The 27,301-nt window shown below is 37.9% G+C and overlaps 1 protein-coding gene across 1 annotated transcript in view; it reads left to right on the forward strand.

Moving 5' to 3' along the window:
• Nucleotides 1-1,041: 1,041 nt before the first annotated feature.
• Nucleotides 1,042-27,301, forward strand: part of TOPAZ1 (testis and ovary specific TOPAZ 1) — a 104,948-nt gene continuing 78,688 nt past the window's right edge. The window contains exons 1-4 of the mRNA XM_053599205.1: nucleotides 1,042-1,384; nucleotides 1,839-4,281; nucleotides 18,043-18,104; nucleotides 19,046-19,173. Of these exons, the coding sequence (XP_053455180.1) occupies nucleotides 1,042-1,384; nucleotides 1,839-4,281; nucleotides 18,043-18,104; nucleotides 19,046-19,173 (2,976 nt within the window). The remainder of the gene's footprint in view (nucleotides 1,385-1,838; nucleotides 4,282-18,042; nucleotides 18,105-19,045; nucleotides 19,174-27,301) is intronic.

Below are 27,301 nucleotides of genomic sequence, written 5' to 3' on the forward strand. Positions count from 1 at the left end.
GTCTGGGGCCAGGCGCGGTAGCACACACCTGTAATCCCAGCACTCTGGGAGGTTGAGGCAGGTGGATTGCCTAAGCTCACAAGTTTGAGACCAGACTGAGCCAGAGCAAGACCTTGTCTCTAAAAACAGCCAGGTGCTGTAGCTGGTGCCTGTAGTCCAAGCTACTTAGGAGGCTGAGGTAAGAGGATCGCTTGAGCCCAAGAGTTTGAGGTTGCTGTGAGCTATAATGCCACAGCACTCTACCCAGGGCAACAAAGTGACAGTCTGTCAAAAAAAAAAAAAAAAAAGACAGAGAGAGAGAGGGAGGGAATGAGGGAAAAGAAAGAAACTCTGAGGGCCACATCCACGGTAGTGGCAATGGAGAATGTGGCTGACAAACTAAGAAAATAAAATCAGCAGATTTAATCAATATGGATGTGAGGGATGGCATGGTTAAGAAGGTTGTCTCTGATGGTTTCTAGATTTTGGGGTGCATGCTGATGCACCCACCAATGAGAGAAGCAAGCTTGGGAGAGAAAAGCTAAGTTTTGCACATCTGAGTTAGTTTGAGGTGTGGTAGGATACCAGAGTAAACACAGTAGGAAGGCAGTGAGAAGTGTCTCTAGGAGACGTGGTGTGGAGATAGCAGCCATTGGCCAAAGGTAGTTTTCGTGAGCAGCCAACGCGTGAGGGGCAGCAGCTAGGAGGAGCTCTGAAGAGTTCCAGGAAGCCCTGGCACAGTGGAGAGCAGGAAAGAGGCCAGTGAGGAGCCTCACCACAGTGCAGTGCAATCAAACCCTTGGCCCGGCAGGCGCCGCGAGGGGCCGCCTGGAGGACGCTGGACAAGCAAGACTCGCGGCCCTCCCGCCGGTTGGGGCCTGGAGTGACAGCCGGGGCCCCAGCCACGTGGGCCCGGCTTCCGCTTCCGGCGCGGGCCGAGGTGGCGGGCGGCGCGGGGGCAGGGCGAAGGCAGGGGGCGCCAGATGGCGGAAGCTGCGTTGGCGTGGTGGGTGGGTTCCTGCTAGGGGACTCCGCAGGACTCTGTCGGGCAGGGCGGGGTGGATGCCTCGGCCGCAGCCCCTGGGCCCCATGACGGCCCGGGGGCGTGAAGGCGAGGCGCGAGGCCTGAGGAAGCGAGGCAGACGGCCGGCGCCAGGGCCAGATGAGGCGGGAGGCAGCGGCCCTGAGGCCGGGGGGCGCGAGGACAGCAGACAAAAAAGGAGTATGGTGGCCCTGGTGTCTGGGAGAGAAGAGGTGGAAAGTGACAAGTCCGGTGAGGAGTCTGGGGCTGGGAGGGCCGCGAGGCGGCCTGAGGAGGGAGCGGGAGACCAGGTGGGCCCGTCGGAGCGGCCTGGCTTAGAAGCAGCGAAGGAGACACAGCCCCTCTTGCAATCCGGCAGACACAGTAAGAAAACACTCAGGGGTCCCACCCTTTTAGCTTTGCACCTCGGCTTGCTCCATCCTTGTTTTACCACTAATTTTTAACTTGATTCTGCATGTCATTACTGATGCACATGGTTGACCAGGAAAAGGGAAAACCGGATTTCCTTAAAAGGTGTTTGCCCTGTCCGGAGCCCTTGGTCAAAATTACTAGGAAGAACCTCTAAGGGTCCCTTTTGGCTAGTGTGAAATGATGACGCTAAGGGTTATTCACCTGTCTTAGAATTTCTACAAGTCTTATGTAGTTCTTTAACAGAAGTTAGAGCTTTTTTAAATATACATTTAAAAAATGTATATTTCCATACAGCTATTCTGGGAGGTAAAAATGGATGGCTTCACGATTTTTTATTTTAAGTGGTATTGCTTTTTCCTCCTCAATGTAAAATATCTTTTCTGGTATGTTTTGTTGTTTTGATCAGCCAAGGAAAAAAGAAAAGTTACTGAAGCCTTGAATGATGATCCACAGCCAGGGATTGACCTGGTAAAAAAGGAATCATTAACCAGTTCGGAATCTTTTCAAACAGTGGAATGCAGTAAATATCAAAATATGGCTTTCTTGCAGTCTTTGGGTAAGGAAGGTTTGGTAGAAGGTATTAAAAGAAGAATTCGAATAAAAAAATCTAAAAGCTTAGAAAACCCACCTCTCAAAATAACTGAAAATGAGGCTACACAAAATATTAAGGTTGAATCCCAAGATGAACTGTACAAGAATACTCAAAAATATTCTTGTAACAGCTTGTCACCTGGAGTAGAAAATAATTCCATTTTAAAATTACATGATTACAATTGTTTTCCCCATTCCAAGGGTTGTAATGATGGAAACAACCTGGCATATAAACCTGATGGTGGATGTGTGCATATAGCAGAAAGTTCCTCAAAGTTAAAGAAAGAAAACTTTAGGAGTCTTGCAGAGAAGAGTGACACAAATAATATTCCTCATCTCTTACAAATTGAAGAAAATTTAATGGGAGTAAGTAAGTTACTGCATGAACAAAGTGATTTATACCAAAGTAAAAATAATGGTTTGCTTTCCTGCCTTCAAAGTGAAAAAAATAAATATTCAACAGAGGAGAGCAATGTTGGGAGAAAACCCAAAAAAAGGTTGAAAATGTCTGAAAAAGGAGATACGAGAGCTATTGAGATGAATTTCTCTAATGTATGTAACAAGACTGAATTGATGTTGCAAGAAAACCAAATGGGAACCAAGGGTAAAGGAGGAGAGACTTTAGAATCTAAAAAAAGTTCTTCAAATATTTTGAGAAAAGTAAACCAAAATGTGCACTGTCCAATGGATCATTTATTAAGCATCCCAGAAACAGAAAAAAAAACAAGTCCTGGACATCAGGTAAATGCTATGTTTCAGAAAACCTTTGAACCACTTTTGAAAGAAGAAATGAAGAATGCTTCAGAGCCCATTGGATGCAAAAGAATGGAGCCAGAAGAGTATTTTAAGCCCATGAAAGGCTCCACAGTGAAATCACCTAATGATTGCCATCGTACTGAAAAGAGATCTTCACAGGAAGACTTAAAAAACGAAGCTGAAGAATTAAGCTGTCGCAGAACAGTACCAATGACTGGTAAAAGAACTTGGCCTTGTTATTCATGTGCTAGGATATCTGCCCAATGTTGGAAAAAGGCTTCCTTGCCAGGATCAAATTCTTTAATTCCTGAATGTCAGGAAAGTTTGGAAAAAGATGATTTTCTTAAACACCAAACAAATCAGATTCAGTTAACTGACTCCAAATTATTGTTTGAAAGTTCCTTAATGGAAACAAACATTGAATCTTCAAGTAAAGAGAAATTATATTCTAATTTGAATTGTTTGTCTTCAGTAGAACCTACTGTAATGGTTATAAAGGAATCTATAATCAAGGATGATAAGAAGACTAAGTCAGAGGAACTGAGCAGGACTGGGTCAGGGGTAGTTTCTAATACTATTGACGATACTCAGCTGACTAATATGACTCAAAGTTTAACTGGAAGTAAAAGAAAAGATAGAGGAAATTTAACAAGACTTCATTTGACTTCCCAAGATGGTCAAGAAGCAAGTAACTCCACAGGCAAAATGATTCATCGAAAAGCATGCATTGCTAAACAAACACCTGTAGTTCCAGACTTGGTTAAAATATTGAACACAGGACGGCTCACTAATTTTAAAATTCCATTACTTAAGAATAAGACAGACAAAAGAAAAGAAGTAAACAACAAGTCATCAGAGAGAGAAGCTTACAGTCCCTTAGAACTTCTTGACAATTTATCTGGAGCAGAGGTAAGACAGAACAGAAATAAAAATGTTTTCACAGCAACTTCAGGACCTCAGTCTTTGAACACGCCAAATAGGGTAATTCCAGTGCAAGCTAGTTCTGACTCATTCTACAGTAAGAATTCCTACAGTATTTCTCCAACCTTTACACAGCACTGTAGTAACAATAAACTATCTAATTACATCTCTGAACCAAGCAGTATTATTTCTAATAAGGAAGCTGTTTCTATCACACTTGAAAATAATACTTTTTCTTATGATCCTGGGTATATAGAGAAAAGTTCTTCCCTCTGCTATAGTGAACAAGAAACCTTTGAACAAGTTTCCAGTGATGTTAGTGGTATAGAAATGACTGAGAATTTTTCTGAAATCAAAGCGGAGTTTCCAGATATTCTTAAGGCTTATGAAGATGATGTCCTTGTAATTGATGTAATTCAAGATGACCCAGACCTCTTTGGAGTCTCCAATGAAGGGGAGCTCTTATTTGCTTCAGAGGACCCCATGATAAGCCAGGAGCCCAATGTTGCTGAACAGCACCAATCAACAGACTCCAAGCACATGGACCTTCCAGAAAAAAAAGAACCAAGTGATGACTTGAGGTATGCATGTTCAAGTATGCCTTTTGGTACAGATTGTTGTTGGGGTTATAAAAACACTCACTTCTCTTTAGGTTTTGCTAATTTATCCAGTGATCATTGAAGCTTTATTATTTTTTTAACCCAGTTATCTTGGAAGATATTATGGAGCAAATTAGTTCAAAATTTTAAATTATGGTTTATAAAGTGGCTTTTTAAATTATAGGGATTGCTTCTTCCAAAAGTCAATTATTTTCATATGTTCCTTAATTATTATTATTCTTTTTGAGACAGAGTCTCATCTCCCTCAGTAGAGTGCTGTGGTGTCATAGCTCACAGCAACCTCAAACTATTGGGCTCAAGAGTTTCTCTTGCCTCAGCCTCCTGAGTAGCTGGGACTATAGGCACCTGCCACAACACCTGGCTATTTTTAGAGATGGGGTTTTACTCTTGTCAGATGGGTCTCGAACTGTGAGCACAGGCAATCTACCTGCCTCAGCCTCCCAGAGTTCTAGGATTATAGGCATGAGCAACCGTGCCTAGCCAGTTCTTTAATTATTAAAAATATACAGACAAACTTTTATTTCAGCCAGGTTACTTAAGATTAGAGCTTATGTTTTAACCAGTGTTCTGTGGCTTTCTTGCCAGATGATAAGTTAATCATTTGGGGGGAACAGAGAAGGCTTAATAAGTTTTTATTTGAACTTATTAGGGGATTGAAAGTAAAATTAAAAAGTAAATTAATTTTTAGAGAAAAACAGCATAAAAATTTTATGTAGTTTTACTTTTAAGGTGATGGTTTTAAGTGATAATTCCCTCTCCCCATAGAACTAGTCTGCCTGAGGCAACTTTAAATGAAGCCAAGTAGTAACCTTCATGCTTAGGAACTTAATCTACTCTAGTTGGCCCAAAATTGATCTAATATGTCATATTTTACTAAATTTATAACTCCTCAAGCTCTGTATTATACTGCTTGAATATTGAACTGTTTTGTGAACAGAGTCAAAAAGAAACATGAATATACTTTCCACTAAGATTCATGACTTACATTACATTTCTCTGATATTTACAAATTATTAGGTACTTTTGTAATATCATTCTCTTCTTTTTTTTTTTTTTTTTGAAACAGAGCCTCAAGCTGTCACCCTGGGTAGAGTGCTATGGCATTACAGCTCACAGCAACCTCCAACTCCTGGGCTCAAGCAAGTCTCCAGCCTCAGCCTCCCAAGTAGCTGGGACTATAGACACCCACCACAACACCTGGCTATTTTTTGATTGCAGCCATCATTGTTGTTTGGTGGGCCCCTGGGCTGGATTTGAACCCGCAAGCTCAGGTGTATGTGGCTGGCGCCTTAGCTGCTTGAGCCACAGGCGCTGAGCCATCATTCTCTTCTTGATGTTCTTAGCATGTCAAGAACTTACTTATCACCAAGTAGAATGCTTTCTGTGTGCCAAATGGAGAATCAGGAGCTTTATTATTTTTTTAACCATGTAATGAGGTAGAATGGTAATCTGCCTATTTTGAAAATGGAAAAAATGGAAATGCCAAGTTGTCACTTGCCCAAGGTCACCCTGCTAAGTAATAGAATCTGAATTTGAACCCAGACCTTACTCTAAAACTAGTAATTAAGAGCTTTACTTTTCTAGCCTAACTTTGTTCTTTTTGTTTTGGGGGTTTGTTTTTGATTGATTGTTTTTATTGTTGAAGAATCATTGAGGGTATAAAGAATCAGGTTACACTGCTGGTATTTGTTAGGTAAAGTCCCTCTTATAATTGTGTCCCGCCCCCAAGAGGTGTGTCGCACACCATGACCCCCGTCCCCTCCTTCCTTCCTTCTCTCCACTCCTCCGTTCCTCCACCATGTATTAGCATCAGTTGTCCTCATATCAGAATGGAGTACATTGGATTCTTGCGATGCTTTACCAAGAAGAATGTGTTTCAACTCCATCCGGGTTAATACAAAAGACGTAAAGGCACCATCTTTTTAGTGGCTGAATAGTACTCCATGGTATACATATATCATAGCTTGTTAAACCATTCCTGAGTTAGTTAGCATTTAGGTTGTTTCCATAATTTGGCAATTGTAAATTGAGCTATAATAAACAGTCTAGTGAAAATGTCCTTATGATAAAAGGATTTTTTTTTCTTCTGGGTAGATGCCCAGTAATGGGATTGCAGGGTCAAATGGGAGATCTAGTTTGAATTTTTTGAAAATTCTTCATACTTCTTTCCAAAAAGGTTGCATTAGTTTGCAGTCCCAGCAGCAAAAGTGTTCCCTTCTTTCCACATCCATGCCAGCATCTGCAGCTTGGAGACTTTGTGATGTGGGCCATTCTCACTGGGGTTAGGTGATATTTCAGTGTGGTTTTGATTTAATTTCTCTGATAATGAGTGATGATGAACATTTTTTCTTGTTTGCTAGCCATTCATTTTTCTTCTTTAGAGAAGATTCTGTTCATCTCACTTGCCCATTGATGTAAGGGATTGTTGGCTCTTTTTTTTGTTGATTAGTTTGACTTCTCTGCAGATTCTAGTTATCAAGCTTTTGTTCAATAGATAATATGCAAATATATTTTCCTATTCTGATGGTTGTCTCTTTGCTTTGATTGTTGTCTCCTTAACTGTACAGAAGCCGTTCAGTTTAATTAAGTCCCATTTGTTTATTTTTGTTGTTGTTGCAATTGCCACTGGGGTCATCTTCATAAGGTTTTTCCCCAGGCTGATACTTTCAGGTGTTTTCCCCACACTTTGAGGATTTTTATTGTTTCATGTCTTAGATTTAGATATTTTGTCTATCTTGAATCAATTTTAGTGAGTGGAGAAAGGTGTGGGTCCAGTTTCAGTCTTTTACATGTGGTTATCCAGTTCTCCCAGCACCATTTATTGAATAGGGATTCTTTCTCCCAGTGTATGTTCTTGTTGGTTTATCAAAGATCAGATGGCTGTAAGATATTAGTTTCATCTCATGGTTTTCTATTCAGTACCAGATGTCTCTGCCTCTATTTTTGTGTCAATACCATGCTGTTTTGATCACTATAGCCTTGTAGTGCACCCTAAAGTCTGGTAGGCTGATGCCCCCAGCCTTGTTTTTATTACTAAGAATTGCCTTAGCTATACAGGGTTTTTCTGGTTCCATACAAAACAAAAAATTATTTTTTCAAAATCTTGACAGTATGGGCTCAAGCACCTGTAGCTCAGCGGTTAGGGTACTGGCCACACACACACCGGGGCTGGCAGGTTTGAACCCAGCCCAGGCTTGCCAACAACAATGACAACTACAAAAAAAAAAAAAATAGCCATTGTGGCAGGCACTTGTATTTCCAGCTACCTGGGAGGATGAGGCAAGAGAATGGCGTAAGCCCAAGAGTTTGAGGTTGCTGTGAGCTGTGGCACCACAGCACTCTACCAAGGGCGACATAGTGAGACTCTGTCTCCCAAAAAAAAAAAAAAAAAGATCTGGTGGTGCCTGTGGCTCAAGGAGTAGGGTGCAGGCCCCATATGCTGAGGGTGGTAGGTTCAAACCACAGCCCTGGCCAAAAAAAAAAAAAAGATCTTTAAAGTATGTTGGTATTTTAATGGGAATTGCATTGAATTGCCTAGATTGCTTTGGGAAGTATAGATATTTTGACAATGTTGATTCTTCCCAGTCATGAGCATGGTGTCTTCTTCCATTTGTTAATACCTTCTGCTATTTCTTTTCTTAGGGTTTTGTAATTTTCTTTATAGAGATCCTTCACCTCTTTTGTTAGATATATTCCTAGGTATTTGATTTTCTTTGAAGCTACTGTGAAGGGAATTTATTAGCTTTTATTAGCTTCTTATTTGGCTGTTTTTGGAATATACAAAAGCTACTGATTTGTGGACATTGATATCCTGAGACATTACTGTATTTTTTAATCACTTCCAGGAGTCTTGTGGTTGAGTCATTGGGGTTCTTTAAGTATAAGATCATATCATTGGCATATGATCGATCATATTCTCTGCCCCTATTTGGATGCCCTGGGGTTTTTTTTGTTGTTGTTTTTTTTTTTCATTGAAAAAAATTTTTTCTGACCTTGGTTTTTAAAAGTCTTTTTATCGCTATGTGTCCTTTTAGGCAAATTATTCCACCTTATCTGTAAAAAAAGAAAGTACTTGCCTCAGGGATTGTGAGGATTAAATCAAAGAATCGATAGAAAAGATTTTACTGTGTCATGGCACTGGGTGAGTAGTAAGGGATCTGGAAGAAGTAGTTATTGAAAATTTTTTGTTAACTGTTACACCATGCTTCCTTTGAGGAATACAAAGGAAAGTTAGAGCGAATCCTGCTTAAAAGCAAACATCTCTGTTGGCCGAGAAGATGTTGACAGCTTTAGCCAAAGGTAGAAAGAGATAAATGTTGTGAATTAAAGTGTGGGAAGTTTGTTATTTATTCTTTTTGTTTTTAAGACTAATGGCTGAATTTTGAAAAATAAGACATTATTAGATTAAAATATAAAAAAGAGTTTATACCCACCACCCAAAATAACAAATTAATTGCTATTTGTATGCATCATTTTGACATCTATCTATATATGTGGATATAATATTAGAAAAATTGAATTATTCTATTTCATAGTAAAAACTTTAATTTTATTTACACTGAACTAGAAAGGGTGGGAAAGCTGAAGTGAAATGAAAGGAATTACTGAATTGATATACTTTTTACCACAAGAAATTAGTTCCTAAAAGTTTATCTCTCGAGTTAATAAAGAAGTCTATATAAAATTGAGTTTTATCTTAACTCTTAAATATTGTATTCCAACAACAGTGTTTGCTTTCCTATTATGAAAGATGAACATATCTGTACATAGTTACTTTTTCTCCCCATCTTGCTCCCCACATTTTTGTTAAAAATATTCATGTTATATTGCTAAGCCTTGTGCCATGTACATTCTCCTCAGTAATCTGAATTCCTTAAGATTCTCATTCTTAGTTCTCTGTTTGAATTGATTCAGTCCTTACTACCAATTCTTTACTTTCCTATGATCTTAGTTATTTTGATTGATCACTTAGTTGACTAAATTTCAGAGCAAAAACAAATTAAGAAGAGTATATGATTGCTGTGTTCCCTAAGATACTGGGTGGATAAGAATGACTAGTCTAACAGCAAATTGTCTGGGTATAAAATTCTTGGTTTGTATTTCTCCTCACAACCTTATAGACATTGCTCCCTTGCTTTCTGGTTTGTGTATTGTAGTGGAAAACCCTGAAGCCAAACTAATACTCCCATTACATCCTTTAAACTGCCTTTCTCTTCTTGCTTTCCACCTCAGGATTAGCAATTTTATATCAGTGTTTCCTGAGACAAGGTGAGCCATTTTGGTTTGCAGTGTCAAGATTTTACTTCAGATAATTTTTTTATTATTATCTTTGAACTTCATTTTCATTCATCTCAAAAGCACCAATAATACTTTCATTGGCTTTTTTTGCCTATTGTGTCAGCTTCTGAATTTTCAGTTTTTAAATTAACTTGAAATTTTCCTCAGTTATTTTAATATTTTTATTTTTTATCTGCACCAGAAATACCAGTTTTATAGTCATCCACAGTGCTGGGATAAACCTTATCAGGGAAAAATGGAACCATAATAACCATAGAATCCATCAGTAGTTACATAAACTGCTGTGCAACTGCTATGGTTAATGGTTCTAGAACTAAATGAAGCTTAAAATATAATAATTTCAAATTTCAGTTATTTCTTTATGAGGCAGTTGCTAGTTCATATGCTTCCTTTCCCCCTCTTTATACTGAGAGATTGAAGTCTGGTAGTATGAGTTTTTATTTTATAGGAGTAAAAAATAGAAGATGAAAGGGTTAGGTCCAGATATTTGTCAAAAGCTCTGGACTCCCTTTTATTAGTAAAACCAGTAGATAAATATGAACTGGTTTAATTGTTAGTGAAAATATTCTGGAACTGGGTTAGGGAGAAATTGTAGGGTATTTAAGTCATGATAGAATGCTTGCTTATTCATTGTCAGTCTCCACAGTGGAAAAAGTCCATATAAAATCTAAAGCAGGGGTACTCAACTTTTTAAATAGGGGGCCAGTTCACTGTCCCTCAGACCATTGGAGGGCCGAACTATAGTTTAAAAAAAAAACCATGAACAAATTCTATGCACACTGCACAAAACTTATTTTGAAGTAAAAAAACAAAACGGGAACAAATACAATCACACCGCCTCACGTGGCCCATGGGCCGCAGTTTGAGGATCCCTGATCTAAAGCATTAGAAGCATATTAGAACTCATTTCACTAAAACTTGAACTGATAACTTGGAAATATGTAATGGCTGAAATTGGTAAAACTTTTTTTTTTTTTTTTTTCCCATAGCAATTGTCACCTTTAATATGCTAAATGTTTATTTGCCTTTCTTTTTCTTTCTTCTTCTTCTTTTTTTTTTTTATTTGTCTTCCTCCTCCAACCAGAAACATGGCTTTATGGGCAGGGACTTCAGCTTTGTTCATACCTGACCAATGAGTAGCCCACAGGAAGTATTTGTTGAGTGAATGAATATACCAAGTAAAGTTTTATCAGTACTATCAAGCTCCCACCTTGTTGAGATGCATCCTTTCTGTGGCCCTCTTCTTCCCACTTCCAATGCCAGTGATTATTCGCCTGACTCTTTTGCTGATAGACCTGCAGTCATCTAAACATTCTTTCTGATTTCCTTTTGCAGTCTCCATTCCCCATATAGCAATTCAAGTCAATTTTCTTTTATCCTCAATTCATTCAGGTTTTTCTCTCTCTTGTTCGCTTTCCATGTTGTATTTCCAGCCCTGACATCCCTTTGAATTTGCTCTTCCTGATGCCCTAGCATGCTCTTCCTCTTTTTTATTTGTAGAGACAGTCTCACTTTATCACACTTGGTAGAGTGCCATGGCATCATAGCTCACAACCTCCAACTCCTGGGCTTAAGCAATTCTCTTGCCTCAGCCTCCCAAGTAGCTGGGACTACAGGTGCCTGCCACAATACCCAGCTATTTTTAGAAGTGAGATCTCACCATGGCTCAGGCTGGTCTCAAAAACCTGCAAGCTCAGGCAAGCTCAGGCAAGCTCAGGCAATCCGCCTCAGCCTCCCAAAGAGCTGGGATTATAGGCGTGAGCCACCCACTTGGCCCTACGGTGCTCTTCCACCCAGATCTTCCTACAGCAGGCTCCTTCTCATCACTCAGGTCTCAGCTTAGTGTCAAGATATGTCATCTTTAAACCCATAACATGAACCTCCTCTCCAGTCTCTATTATGTCTATGTTTTATCTTTCTCTTAACATTTATTATCTGAAAATATTTGACAGTTTTAAGCCACTGTCTGTTCCCCTTCTTCTAAAATACACATAAGCTTTGCAATCTTGAAAGCTATCCCATTCACTCTTCTGTTCAACTTATTTAAAGCAGTTCTCATCGGTAAAACTTTTTTAATTAGCTCATAAATATCATTGGAAATGATCTGACAATATCTATAATAGTACCAGACAGTTAATTTGTGCAAGAACATAGGATTATTATATGCTAAAAAATCAGTTGAATTATAGATTGCTGAGTTTTAAGATCTAGCCAAAAACTCAGGGGAATTACTGTATAGCTGGAGGGGACATAATGTGTTTGAAACAAAAGTATTAACTGAAGAACTAAGAATAGTAGGAATTTAGAAAAGAGGAATGAAAAGGTATCTTGGAAAGCAAAAAATTTGTATTGATACTTGAAGTTTGGGTTCATTTATATTAAAAGAAGGAAGAAGAAAAACTGGGGGGATGAGAAACAATGAGGAATGTTTGGGCAAAAAGCTAGATAGGAAAATGATTGTGTAGGGAAGGTTATAAAGGCTTTCCAGACTCCGTCAGGCAGAGGTGGGAACTCATGTGTTCCCATAGCACCTTATGCTACCTCAGTTATAGCACTGATTTCATGATGGTGTAATTTATATCTCTCTCACCTGCTAAATTGTTGGATGTCTTAATACCTTTGCAAATCTACTTGCACATATATTGAGGTGGTAAAGAGAATTAAGTTTTCCGTTTCTACTTGAGAATATTGCAGGCTATTTCTCAAGTATTTAGGTTGGAGTATATATGTTAAGTGGAGACAGTGAATCCTTTCTAAAGCAAATAGACATTGAAGGCCAAGCATGGTGGCTCACACTTGTAACCCTACCACTCTGGGAGGCTGAGGCAAGTGGATTGCTTGAGCACACGAGTTGAAGACCACCCTGAGCAAGAGCAAGATCCCATCTCTACTAAAAATACAAAAAAACTAGCTGGGCATTGCAGCAGATGCCTTTAGTCCCAGCTACTGGGGAGTCTGAGGCCAGAGTATCTCTTGAACCCAAGAGTCTAAAGTTGCTGTGAGGTATGATACCATAGTGCTCTATGGAGGGTGACAAAGCAAAACTCTGTCTCAAAAAAAAAAATATATATAGATATTGAAGATTAGTGAGAAATAAGATTTGATAAGTACTATGGTGCCAGATTAAGGAGGTTAGAAAGTTAGGCAAGACATGATTGCAAGAGGGACATTGCCTAACAATTGCAATCAATGTAACCTGGCTTATTGTACCCTCAATGAATCCCCAACAATAAATTAAAAAAAAAAAAAAAAAACAGGAAGAAAGCCATTGGGAATCATCCTGTCCCAAGAAGTTGAAAAAAAAGAAAGGCATAAGCATTTAAACTCAGTACAGAATTGATGCTGGTGATAAGGATTAGTAATACTACCGTCCTCACTTGGACTTAACTTTTCTCATGTTGGGAGGGGAGCAAAAATAAAAACCTGTGCCCATGTATTTGAGTTCTACTAGACCCATGCCTAGCATGGATCTATCCTGGCCAGATTGTATCCTCTCTCAAGTAATTTACATTCTCATAATCTAATTTAATCCATGTTTGTTCCCCCAAGAGATTAGCCTTCTGGAGTACAGTGGTCTTGCAGTCAAATTGCATTGTACTAAATGACAAAAAACAGGTTTCCGCCAAAAGTAAAGATCATTCTTTCTGCTTTTTATATATTGAGACTTCTTGTCTGTCTTTTAAGAAATTTACATTTCTCTTTTGTCCCTTTCCACTGAATATTTGGTGCTTTCTAACTATAGTGCAAATTTTTACGCTTGATTGTGAGAACTGATACTTAATGTCTGCTCTGTGCTAGCTGTGGTACTTATTTTATTTAGTGGAGCAATTCTGAGAGTGAAATTGGCCCTGCCTTTAAAATTGAATCAAAATGATTAATTTTTCAAAGGGCACGCAGCTTGCAAGAATCAGAGCTGACATCTGAACTCAGGGCAACCTGCTCCAAAGTCTATCCACTGTCCCCAAAACAACATACTGAAAGAGTGGCATTTGGGTTCTTCCTATGGCTTTCATTCGATTGCAAACTATCAAAAAGCGTTATTTTATTTGTGATCCCTTTCCTCTCATCTATTCCTCCCCTTTTAAAGTAGCAGGTGGGGTAGTATGAAGAAACAGTTTTCTAGTTTTTTCTTTTTCAGGCCACATAAACTATTATTTCTTGTCATTGCTGAAATAAACAGTGTTGTACTTGAATCAAGTATTTGTTTACATTATCATAAGGCTCAGCATCACAGCGTGACATTAGGCCTGAGTTGAATTCTATTATATTTCTCTGCTTATGGCCACTCGTTTCTGCAGCATAATTGCCCTAGCAAATTTGTGGCACCCCTATCTAGAAACAGAATATGTGAATATGTAAATAAATGAATATCAACTATAGCTAGTTATTATCTGAGAAGGAGACAATAACATTTTGAATTGTTTCTTCATCTGTAGTTTTCAAACTTTTCTGCTAATAATCTGAAGTAATCATCTTCCAACCTTTTTGTCAATTACCCCTAATAAAGTCATGTTTTACTTTACCATCCAGCATATACTTATAAATACGTAAAATAATTAGGTTTACAAAAACAGTATTTTCCTTACTACAAGTGATATAGTCTTATATTTTATATTTTATTCTAGTTTATTAAAAAAGTTTCTTGCTTGGGACCCACTACATAGATTTTATTAACCACTTAAAAACTGCTCTGGTACAGGGTAAGCTTGGTATAATCTGTGTGTAATTTTCTTCAGAGTTGACTTTATAAGTCAACTTCTTTGATAATTGTGGTGTTGGGAGCTAGGGGATGTCGGGTAAAAGACAGTAAAAATCTTATTTTTACTCAGATTTTTCTCTTTTGCTTCTCTGTATTTCTGTAGTCTCATCCATCTGTTTTTTCTCCTTTCTTCCTTCCACCCTTGATTTTTTTCCTTTTGCATTTCACCAATGCAAAGCTATGAGATATTAATGTAAATTCCAATTTGCCCACCTTACAATTTTTTTCAATTTAGGTGAATTTAATTTTTGTGTGTCTTTCAAATTCAAAACAAAACTAAATTTCTTTCTTTCTCTCTTTCTCTCTTTCTTTCTTCTCTTTCTTTGACGGAGTCTCACTCTGGCACCCTGAGTAGAGTGCCATGGCCTCATAACTCACAGTAACCTCAAGTTCTTGGGCTCAAGCTATCGTCTTACCTCTGTTTTTCTATTTTTAGTAGAGACAGGGTCTCCCTCTTGCTCAGGCTCGTCTGGAACTCCTGAGCTTAAGGAATCCACCCACCTCAGCCTCCCATAGTGCTAGGATTACAGGTGTGAGCCACTGTGCCTGGCTAAAACTGAACTATTTCTTAAAGTAGCGTGTGTAATTTTACCTGTCTTATGAATTAGCTATTTACATAGTAAAAAGTTTCTCACACCTGTATGAATTATACCAACAGTATTATAAATACTATCTTAATACTTTGAAATTAAACTAATATATTTGCTATACCCATTTATGAATGGAACTTGCAGGATAATTAGAAGCCATAGAAATATCCTTCAGTTCTTCTCGATTGAGTCATTTAATTCTGTTCATGCGGTTACCTTAATATCTCTCACATCTGTTCCTTCCTCTCAATTCTCACTGCCACTATTTTATTTATCTTTCTCCTAGATTATTGTAATAAGCTCCTGGTTAATCTTCCTAAACTCTTTTAATATATCTTTTGTCATGATGATATTCTGAAATAGAAATTGGTCAGCTAATGACTGTTTAGAGTGCTTCACTGGCTTTTAGCCATCTGAAGATAGAGTCTAAATTGTTTGGCTAGGCTTTTTAAGACTCTTTAGTGGATTTAATCCATTCCCTCTTTGATAATTGTGGTGTTGGGGGGTAGGTTAATGGGTAAAAGGCTAATGAAAGATAAACACAGCAAGCAACTCACTGCTTGCACGGTGTTCCATGTACTTTAATCCTCTCACTTATGTTTATCTGAAAGTTCCTTTCTTCTTTATTCAGTTATCAGTCAAATCACATGTGAGATGTTACTCCAGGGATTTATTCCAGTCATTCTTTTGGCAAATATCTCAGTATATTATTATGTTTTCTTGTATGTGAACCTCACCCTGTACTGGGATTTCCTGGAGAGAGACATCTTCATTTAGGTCTCCCCAATGTCTAGTACTCTGTGCCAGGAATATGTCAGGTACTGCGTGCATGAAGAGAAACTAGACACATATGAGCTGTGTCCTCACAGAGATTTTAAGGAAGCAAATATTTAAGTAAATACAATGAAATGATAGGAGAAATGCAAGATGTTAAAGGCTTCCTGATGAATGTGGACTTCAAGATGAACTCTAAATGATAAGGAATTAGTTAATAGGTGAAGAAAAGTGAGAAACTGAAATAATAGCCCATGGCTTAGTGTTCATATGGCTAGAAATGAAGTTATAGAAGGTACTGGAGTTACTTCATGAAGGGCTTTGAAAGTAGGATGAGGAGAGAATTTCCTTTGAATTATAGAACTTTTGAAAGAGAGATGGGGAACTATAAAGAATTAACAGTCATATACCAAAGGGTGGAGTCAGAAACTGACCCCATGGATTTCACACATCTGGTTAAGGCAGACAGCCAAACATGTGAAAACAAACTTGTTAGTGGGGTCAGTCTCTGACTGACTACCACCCCTCTCCCCCCACATTGGTATGATACTGTTAATATGCTAGGACAACAGGCATAAATAGACCATCCTTGGCAAACTAGAATTTATGGTGAGTTTGAACTTTATCCTAAGAATATCATTATATTTATTTACTAAAGAGCTTCTAAGTAGAGAGAGAATTTGATCGGATTTACATTTTAAAAATCATTATAGCTCTGGTGGAGAATAAATTGGCAGGAATCTATTGTAATAAATAAACCAGAAGAACACAGCCATTTCAGAAAGAAGTGAGAGTGGATTTGAGAGAGCTTTAGGAAGTGAATATTTATTAATCAGATGGGGTGAGACAGAAGGAGAAGTTAAAGATGTTACCTCATTTCTCTCTTAACCATTCATCTCTGATGCAAATTTGGGGAGATCAAATTTAGACATTTTAAGTTAGAGAAGCCTTTGAGATACTGAAGTGGAAATATCATAGGAGACAACTAGATGTGAGTCTATAGAGGTCTACATTAAAGAGATTTGTATTTGTACAAATGAGAAAACACACTTTTCTCTTTTTATTGTTATTTTCTAATCCTTTAAGCTGTATAATGCTGATTATTTCTAGGGTTTATGTTGGAAAAAATACTTCATGTTTTCCAAACTTCAACGAATGTTGTGCACAAGATGCTTTGTTTAATTTTCCTCTTGGCTAGGACATAATTCTAAATTAGTGAACACTTGTAGAGTTGTAGAATATGCTTAATAAAACCAACTTGTTGTATGAATAAATGGTGGGATTATAGGTATTTATTGTATTTTATTCTGTGTACTTTTAAATATTTTAAATTTTGTTCAAGTTTTATAAAATGGAATAGTGTTTGCCCTTTTGTATTTGAGTGGTTCCTATATATATAGTTATCGTCTGTTGGGGCCTATGTTGTTGGTTTTAAGAACATTTTATCATTTAATCCTCACAATAAACTTGTGAGCAGGTGGTATTTTCATTTTACAGATATGATTAGACTCAAAGAAGTTAAGTAGTTTTGACACAGTTTGCACAGTAAGTGGAAGAACAATATTTGAATCCAGATTAGTCTAACTTTAATCTTCCTCTCCTTGGCCTTAGACTATAAATTGTCTTCAGAGACTACAAAAAGATTTTCAGACCACTCTCAAGCTGTCTTCCTTTTACATTGGCAGTGAGACTTCCATATATGTGCTTTTAGAAGTTAAAAACTATCTTGTGTTGCTGTAATACTTTTTTAAAAGTTAAATATTTGGCTCGGCATCATAGCTCAGTGAGTAGGGCACCAGCCACATACACTGAGGTTGGCGGGTTCAAGCCCAGCCCAGGCCTGCTAAACAACAATGACAACGGCAACCAAAAAAAAAAAAAATACAGCAGGGCTTTGTGGCGTGCACCTATAGTCCCAGCTATTCAGGAGGCTAAGGCAAGAGAATTGCTTAAGCCCAAGAATTGGAGGTTGCTGCGAGCTGTGACACCATGGCACTCTGCTGAGGGCCACATAGGGAGACTCTGTATCAAAAAAAAATTTTTTTAATGTTTGATATATCTTGTCAGGTTCTCTTTGAGTAATGAAGTTTGAGTGGCAGCACACCTTAACAGTTGAAGTGTATGTGATTAATGAGCTAAATGAGGAATTTGCATGGGTGTGCTCAGTTCTGAGTCCTATTATGAGTGGACCTAAACTGATATTCACCACTTGCAAAAGCTAGTATTATATAATGTTTAGAAAAGTGAGTAATTTTGCTTAGAATCTTTTATTATGTTTAACCTCTGTTTGCTTTATAATAGAGAACTTCCTGTGCTGGACCCTGGACTAATGAAGTCAGAGATCTGTGCGTCCTTGTCAGCAGGTAAAATGTGACATTTTCAATATATGTAGTACTGAAACATCTTTTTACAGTTCCATTTAGGCCTTGTCAAAATGAGTTCATTAGAATAGGAAGCTTTTCATTTTAGAGTCTGTTAACCATATGTTTTACTGTTTGTTACTTTTTTTCATTTTAGCCCATTTATGCTGGAGGTTGAAATTTTTGAATTTTTTGCATGACTATTTGACAAGCTCCCAGCATGCCAGTATCTGCAGCAGATACTGGTGTACAGAACTAACTTTGTGCACCATGTGATAACATATACCCACAGGAGGTAGAAATGTATGAAAAATCAGACCTCAGTGATGACCTTGAGCAGTAGGACATAACTCCCATGTCACTACCATTCCAATAGTGGAACATGAGGCATAAATGGGTTAATTGCCTGATTGACAAATCAGATTTTGAGATTTTCCATTTGAATATTTAATAAATAGCTTTGTTGGGCTTTATCTAAAAAAGACAGGTAATGCGTATCAATAATTTCTGTAGTCTTTTATTGAAATTGAAATATATATTTAAGCTTTCCCATATTTCCAGTCTGAGTTACTTAAAAACTTTTCGGTACTTAACAGCTAATTGTAAGTTTAAATACCTGATCTTTATTTCACAGGATATTACTTAACATGAAAGTTAATTTTACTTAAACTGTTAGGTTTTAACATATATTTAAAATAGCTAGACATGATCAAGAACAATTCTTAAATATCTCACTGCCAATTCTTTTTATTCCAATATAATGGAGTTATTTTGATAGAGAAGGAGTAATTATATATATGATTTGCTAAAAATTCTACTTGATCTTTGTCACATTAGACCTTAAAAGAACCTCCAAATTCTAAGTCGTTTTTTAGAACAGTGTTTGAACAGTTTGGCTATTTTGTCATTTAAAGTTTCTATTGTTGAATATTATTTCTTTTCAGAAAATGAAATACAATATGATTCCAAAGATGCAAACATTTCCTTAGGAGAAGTTACTAATGAGACTTCTGAAAATGAAAAACTTAGAGACCTCAGTGAACAAATAAAAGATTCAGACTTGGATGAAAAGGTACTAGGGAATCTTTTGTATTTTTTTATTTCTTAGTCTTAAGTAGTAGTAATGGAAATTTTCATTTTAATAGTGCTATCAGGTGACAAGTATAACTTCTTTCATTGAATAAAAGGATCACATCACTCTGGCCATGGAATATTTCCCCCTGATGCTTTGCATAGGCACAGTATAAACAGATTTTCCCTTGTCTGGGAAAAAGGTATTTACTGTTTAATGACATACTATCTTTAGCACTTCAGTGTCCTGAAGTTCATCACAAACCCCTATAAAAATGTAAATCTTTCTAAATAAAATGGTACACATTTTTCTGCCTCATTAAACACAAAGTACTGAATATCATTTGATACTCTTTAAAATTTTTGAATAGGATAGAACCTGGAAGCCATTAAAGTTAAGCATCAGTAATTCAGCCACAGATTTGGAAGGCAGAGGATTAGAGCTAAAACTGACTTCATGCTGGAACACCCTACTGGAGTATGATTGGAGAAAAACTAGAGTACCAAGTGTTCGGTGCTAATTTTCTGCTGGGTTATGTGTATAATTTTTATCTGAACCTTTTGGGTAATTTAATTTACTCTTAGGCAACTGTTTCATACTTTCTTCTTAAACTTTCAGTTTCTCCTCATTCATCCTTACAGCTAACAACCTTGTTTCCTACTTGACCAAGAAAATTGAAGTAATTGGAAAAAGAATGTCCTAAGCCCACAATATGTTAGAACACCTACCTGCATCCACTCCCAGAAACCTGGCTTATCTTCATTATAACAGATATACTAGCCAAGGATATTCCTTCCACCTGTGCTAGATTACATCTCTTCTTCATTTCAAAATACTACTACAGAATTCTCGTTTCATTACCTTTCATTACTGAATTATTCTTATCAACATTTATGTGCTTTTCTCCCATCTTTAAACAAAACAAACCAAAAAACCCTTTAATGGTTTTATTTCCCTTTTCAGCAATCATCTTGTCTCTCTAAAGGCTTATCTATCCCACTATCTTCAGTTTCTCTCCTCCAGTTCTATTGAGAAAACTTTTCAAAGGTATTCATCTTCACACCTCCACCAAAACTACTCTTAAACTTGCCAGTGGCATCCTTGTTGCTGAATCTATTTGGCTATATCTCGGTCTTAGTCTTAACCTACTACCAGCATTTGACACAGATTGACTGCTCTTTCCTTGAAACACTTCATTTGCCTTCCAGAATAAATAACCTTTCTACCTTTCTATGACTTCCCAGTTAATTTTGGTGGTTTTTCCTGATCTCCCTGACCTCTCAATGTTGGAATGACCTAGAGCCCAAACCATGAATCTCTTTTTTTTTTTTCCTGGATTTGCACCCTAGATGGTTTTATCCAATCTCCTTGTTTTAAATACCATATGTGCTAAAATTCTCAAATTTATATCATCAGCTTGAACTTCTTCTCTGAACTACAGACCTTTTTGTCTAATCATCAACTTGCTTTTTCCACTTGGATATCCAATTAGGCATCTCAAACTTAACACGTTAAAAACTGGACTTCTGCTGTAATGCCCTCCCCTATCACAAAGCAACTCTTCCTATAACCTTTTCCTTCTTTGTTCATGCAGACTCCAATCTTTATAATTGTGCAGGCCTAAAACTTTCAATTTCTGTACTTTATTTTTCTCTCACTTCATATGCAGACTGAAGAAATCCTGCTGACTTTGCCTTCAAATGATGTCTAGGGCTGGGCGCAGTAGCCCTCACCTGTAATCTCAGCATTCTGGAAGGCCAAGGCAGGTGGATTGCTTGAGCTCACAGGTTCAAGAAACTGTCTACTGGCTCGGTGCCTGTGGCTCAAGCGGCTAAGGCGCCAGCCACATACACTTGAGCTGGTGGGTTCGAATCCAGCCTGGGCCTGCCAAACAGCAATGACGGCTGCAACCAAAAAATAGCTGGGCATTATGGCAGGTGCCTGTAGTCCCAGCTACTTGGGAGGCGGAGGCAGGAGAATTGCTTGAGCTCAGGAGTTGGAGGTTGCTGTGAGCTGTGATGCCATGGCACTCTACCCAGGGCGACAGCTTAAGGCTCTGTCTCAAAAAAAAAAAAAAGAAACTGTCTACTTTTCATCACCCTCATCAATATTACACAGGCCCAGGCTAGTATCATCTCTTGCCTGAATTATTGCAGTAGCCTCTGAACAGATCTCCTGCTTCTAATCTTGCTCTCTTGTAATTTATTCTCTATACAGGATAAGTTAGATCATGTCATTCTTCTATTTCAAACTCTCCAATGACTTCTAATGGCATTCAGAGTCAAAGCCAAAGTTCTTACTGCAACCTTTAAGGCCCTGTGTCTATCCTCTGTCCCTCTTCCCCCACCTTGTTACCTCGCTGATCTTTTCTACTACTATCCTCTTCTGTTTAACTCCTACCACACTAGCTTCTTTGCTCTTCTTGGAACATAAAAGGCTTCTTACCACTTCAGAGCCTTGGCCCTTGCCATTTTATCTGTCTGGAATATTATTCTCCTGGAAATGGTATACCTGGATTTCTCATTTTCTTTGGGTCTTTACTCATACTTCATGTTCCAGAAATACCTTTCCTCAGCCATCTAACCTAAAATTTCAGTGCCTTCCATTCTCTCAACATTTCTTATCTCCCTTTCTTGTGCTTATCATGGTCTAGCATACTAAACATTTAACTTATTTTTGTTTATCTCTGCTCCTGCTAGAATGAAATTCCAGGAAGGCAAATATTTTTGTCCATTTTCACCACTGAATCTCTAGCAGCTGGAGCAGTGGCTGATACAGACTAATAACACAAATTGTTGAATTAATACCAAAATGTAAATGTAGAATATAAATGTCTTAACACAATAACTAAGAAAATGCCAGGAAGGCTATGTTAACCAGTTTGATGAAAATATTTCAAATTGTATATAAAACCAGCGCATGGTGCCCCATGATTGCATTAATGTACACAGCTATGATTTAATAAAAAAAAAATAGCAAAATGTGAACTTCATTTGAAAATAGTCTTGACATGCAAGATGTGTCCTACAGGACAAGAATAAAAATGTCACTTGCTTAAATATTTGATAACAATGGACAGCGAGTATTGAGCCTTTATTATATTCTAGCCAGCCACTGTTAAACATGTAGCATAAATTACCACATTTTATTCTTATAATGTAATGATGTGCTATTTAAGGGTCCCCAAAACCCCTGGAGGTCCAGTGATTTTCTGGAACTCAGAGAGGTCAGCAAAGCTTTTATACTCATGGTTACAGTTTATTATACCCAAAGAACTCAGATTAAAATCAGCAAGGGGAAGAGGCATATAGAGCAGAGGCCAAGAAATACCAGCACAAACTTCCAATTGTCCTCTCACAGTAGAGTCATGTGTGCATAGTTCTCCCAGAGACCAGATAGCAGTACACATAGAGTATTGCCAGCCAGGGCTGGTCACCTTAGCCATAGGGTTTGGGGTTGTTTTGTTGTTTTTTTTTTTTAGAGAGACAGAGTCTCACTTTATGGTCCTCGGTAGAGTGCCATGGCCTCACACAGCTCACAGCAACCTCCAACTCCTGGGCTTAAGCGATTCTCTTGCCTCAGCCTCCCGAGTAGCTGGGACTACAGGCACCTGCCACAACACCTGGCTATTTTTTTATTGCAGTTCGGCTGGGGCCGGGTTTGAACCCGCTACCCTCCGTATATGGGGCCGGTGCCCTACTGACTGAGCCATAGGCGCCGCCCAGGGTTTGGGGGTTTTATTTGGGGTCAGTCATAACCCCAAATAAAATAGCTGGATAGCTGACTTTAATCACTCAGTCTCTAGTCGCTTCAAAGGTCAAGCTGATGCGATACGACCTAAAGTTTCTATCATAAATCACACTGTTAGCATAGACTATCTGATGTAGCCCCAGCCTCCTCCCAGGTAGACAAACACACATTTATCAGGCAGGATATTCCAAAGGCTAAGAAGATAACCTCCCATGAGTAGTCAAAGGCCAAACTTTTAATGTGAAGGATATGGAAAACCTAGAACTTGTTGACTTAATCCTTCACTTTACACATGTCTACTGTTACTTCCTTTTACAGATGAGATCACTTGAAACTAGACTCAGAATCTTGTCCAAAGTTTCATAGCAGAGTCCCCTGACTCTATACCAGGGATCAGCAAACTTTTTTTCCTTAATGGGCCCAGATAAGAAATATCTGTATAGCTTCATTGGCTACTGGCCTATAACTGCTGTTGTAACTACTTATCTCTACTCTACCATTGTAGTGGAAAAGAAGCCGTACAGTATTTAAACAAATAGGGATTACTGGGTTCAAATAAAACTGATTCATAAAAAACCAGCAACTTTTGGGCTATACCTTGATGACCCTTATCTAAAGCAGTAAAAAAATAGAAGAAACAGGTTATACTGTATTCTACTTATGCTTGAAGAGAAATGTTCATTCATTTGCTCCTGCAAGGATGGGTGTTTGCCCAAATTCAGTGGGTTCTTAACACTGTAAATATTTTAATGATACCATGTCTTTGTTTTGTTTAGGGAAGGAACACAATACATTTATTTTTCTTATAGCATGGTAGGCTTCAGAATACCCACCCTTTAGAAAAATATATAACCTACTCAATAATATTTGCCTTTAAAATACCTAGAGTCCGTATTTGGGAATTAACAAACTTTTGTCTATCACTCTAACCTTATATTTTAAGAACATTACAGGGTAAATAAGTTGATTTACAAGACCTATTTCTGGCCTCCTTTTTTTCAGCTGTTAATATATAGCTGTCTATGAAATTTTAGAAATGCTTTCTTACTGATTTTTTTAAATCCCCACTGTATATATTTATGTGAATCTCTTTCTTTTGGAGACCTTATTTTTTTTTTCTCCTGTATATCAGTGTACCCAGAATCCAATTTTTAGGTTTACCGTGGGTAGTATTTGCTTGATGAGCCCAAGGGAATTAAAGTAAAAAGTGTACTTTTTAAAAATCTTTTTATTTTGAAATAATTGTAGATTTATAGGAAGTCATAAAATAGTATAAAGACGGGGCGGCACCTATGGCTCAGTAGGTAGGGCGCCAACCCCATATACCAAGGGTGATGGGTTCAAACCTGGCCCTGGCCAAACTCCAACAAAAAAATAGCCAGGCATTGTGGTGGGCACCTGTAGTCCCAGCTATTCAGGAGGCTGAGGCAGGAGAATCGCCTAAGCCCAGGAGCTAGAGGTTGCTGTGACGCCACGGCACTCTACCGAGGGCGACAAAGTGAGACTCTGTCTCTAAAAAAAAAAAAAAAAAGTAGTATAAAGAGGGCACATGGGGCCTTCACCTAGTTTTCTTCTACAATTACATCTTTTTTTTTTTTTTTTGAGACAGAATCTCACTATGTTGCCCTTGGTAGAATGCCATGGCATCACAGCTCACAGCAACCTCAAACTCTTGGGTTTAAGTGATTCTCTTGCCTCAGCCTCCCAAGTAGCTGGGGACTGCAGGCACCTGCCACAACGCCTGACTACTTTTGGTTTTAGCTGTCATTGTTGTTTGGCAGGCCCAGGCTGGATTCGAACCCACCAGCTCTGGTGTATGTGGCTGGTGCCCTAGCCGCTAAGCTGCAGGCACCAAGCCCTACAATTACATCTTAAAGTATAATATCAGAAAAATGAATTTGATATTCACATAATGTGTTTATGTAGTTCTTTGTATTTGATCAAATGTGCAGATATGCATGAATACCACTGTAATCAAAAAGCTATTTCATCACCACAAAGATCTCCTTTATGCTACCTTTTAATGGTCAAACCTTGTTCCCTCCCTCTAACATCCCTAAACTTAGCAACCACTAATCTGTTTTCCATCTTTATAATTTTAGAATTTTGAATTAAATGTAGATTCATAAGAAGTTGGCTAGAGAATTATTAAATACATTGATAATTCTAAAAGAACTAGCTTTTGTTCTACTCTTTTTTTCTCTATTGCTTTGTTTTCAGTCTGACTTTATTTACTTCTGCTTTATTAGGATTAATTTGTTCATCTTTTCATAGTTCCCTGAAGTTGTAGCTGAGATCATCAATTTGAAATCTTTGTTATTTTCTAACAGAAACAGAGAGTTATAAACTTATTCATAAATACTGCTTTAGCAGCATCCTCCTCTTTTTTTTTCTTTTAAGGTAACTAGACCCACATGCAGTTGTAAGAATAATATACAGAAATCTCATGAACTCTTGACCTAGTTTCTCCTGGTGGTAATATAGTATATTATAAAATGATAGTATAAGATCACAACCAGAATATTGGCAGGAGTACAGCCAAGACACAGAATATTTTCATCACCACAGGGATTCCTCATGATGTCTGTCGATAGAAACACAATTTCCTTCTCTCCTTCCCTACCACCCCTCCTTAGCCTTGGACAGCAGCTCTCCATTTCTGAAATGCCATCATTTTAAGAATGATGTGCAAATGGAATCGTACAGTATGAAATATCTTTAGATTTTTTTTCACCCATCATGATCCTTTGGATATTCATCCATGACATTGCATGTATCAATAATTCATTTGCTTTTACTGCTTAGTAATACTCCATGTTATGGCTGTACCATGGTTTGGTTAGCTATGCACTCAATGATGGATGTCTAGGTTGTTTCTGTTTGCTCCTGCAAGGATGGAATTGGGTGTTTGCCAGAATTCAGTGGGTTCTGAATTAAATAAAATTCAGATTTTATTAACAAATAAAGCTATAAATACTCGTGTACAGGTATTTATGTATACCTAAGTTTTAATTTCTCTGGGATAAATGGGCTATAATTGGTAGTTGGATGCATAGGTTTTAACTTGGATGAATTCAGCTTCCAGATCACTATTCTGCAATTGGAGTCAGTTGAAATCTTTGTTCAGTTCTTTGATTCTTTGCTGAATTATTTGGAGTCTACCTTACATACATATAGTTCAGAGATTGGCTAAAGATTTGGGCCAAATTAATAAAGAAGATTCGAGGGCTTTGTCTTTTAGGCTTTTTCCTTTCCAAGATTCCCAGCCTCACTTTCTAGTTTCTGATTTTGCCCCAAACTTTGTCTTCTGGTTCTTCGTGTTAGTAAGCCATACTGTTCTCCCCAAGTAGTTCCAACTAGAGCCTGCCTTTAGGTATAAAGCCATTAAAAGCAATACAGTTACACAGTACCATTCCATCTTTCTGAATGTTTTTCATATCTTATTGGGGTTTTCAGGTAGGGGTTTTTTGTTTTTTTTTTTTTTTGTAGAGACAGAGTCTCACTTTATGGCCCTCGGTAGAGTGCCGTGGCCTCACACAGCTCACAGCAACCTCCAACTCCTGGGCTTAAGCGATTCTCTTGCCTCAGCCTCCCGAGTAGCTGGGACCACAGGCACCCGCCACAACGCCCGGCTATTTTTTGGTTGCAGTTTTGGCCGGGGCCGGGTTTGAACCCGCCACCCTCGGTACATGGGGCCGGCGCCCCACCGATTGAGCCACAGGCACCGCCATGGGGGGGTTTTTTAAGTGCTTTATTCATGGTCTGTAGTTGCAGAAGGGTTGGCCCAATAGGAGATACTCTGCCACTTCTCAAAATGGACCTATTGTGTATTCTTTTGAATTTTATCCAAATAGTAACATACTGTTATGTTTTAACTTAATATATAATGGTCTTTTTTCCTTTCAATATATATAATGATGCCTTGTTCGTATAGTTGTATAATTACTGTATGGATATACTGTACTTAACAAGTCCCAGTATTGATGGACATTTGGTTTGTTTCCATTTTTTGATATTTAAATATTGCTGCATTATGCATCCTTGAGCATAAGGTATTTTGCATATGTACAAGCATTTTTTTGGATTAATTCCTGGAAGTAGAGTTGTCAAATTGTCCTACATAGAGATTGCTTTGATTTATATTTGCAACAACATTGTATGACAGTGTCATTTTCCCCCCACATGGTCACCAATTCATTATTGATTTTTAAAATTTTTTTCATCTGCTTATTTTTACAAATGACTTTGCTTCATTTTTAATATGCATTTCTCTTATGCATCTAGTTAAGCTTCTTTTAGCATGTTTAAAAACCATTAATTTTTTTCTGTGAACTTCTTGTCTATGTTCTTTGTCCATTTTTCTTCTGAGTTTTTGATC

The sequence above is a fragment of the Nycticebus coucang genome, chromosome 8 (assembly GCF_027406575.1).
Source record: "Nycticebus coucang isolate mNycCou1 chromosome 8, mNycCou1.pri, whole genome shotgun sequence".
Classification (NCBI taxonomy): Eukaryota; Metazoa; Chordata; class Mammalia; order Primates; family Lorisidae; genus Nycticebus; species Nycticebus coucang.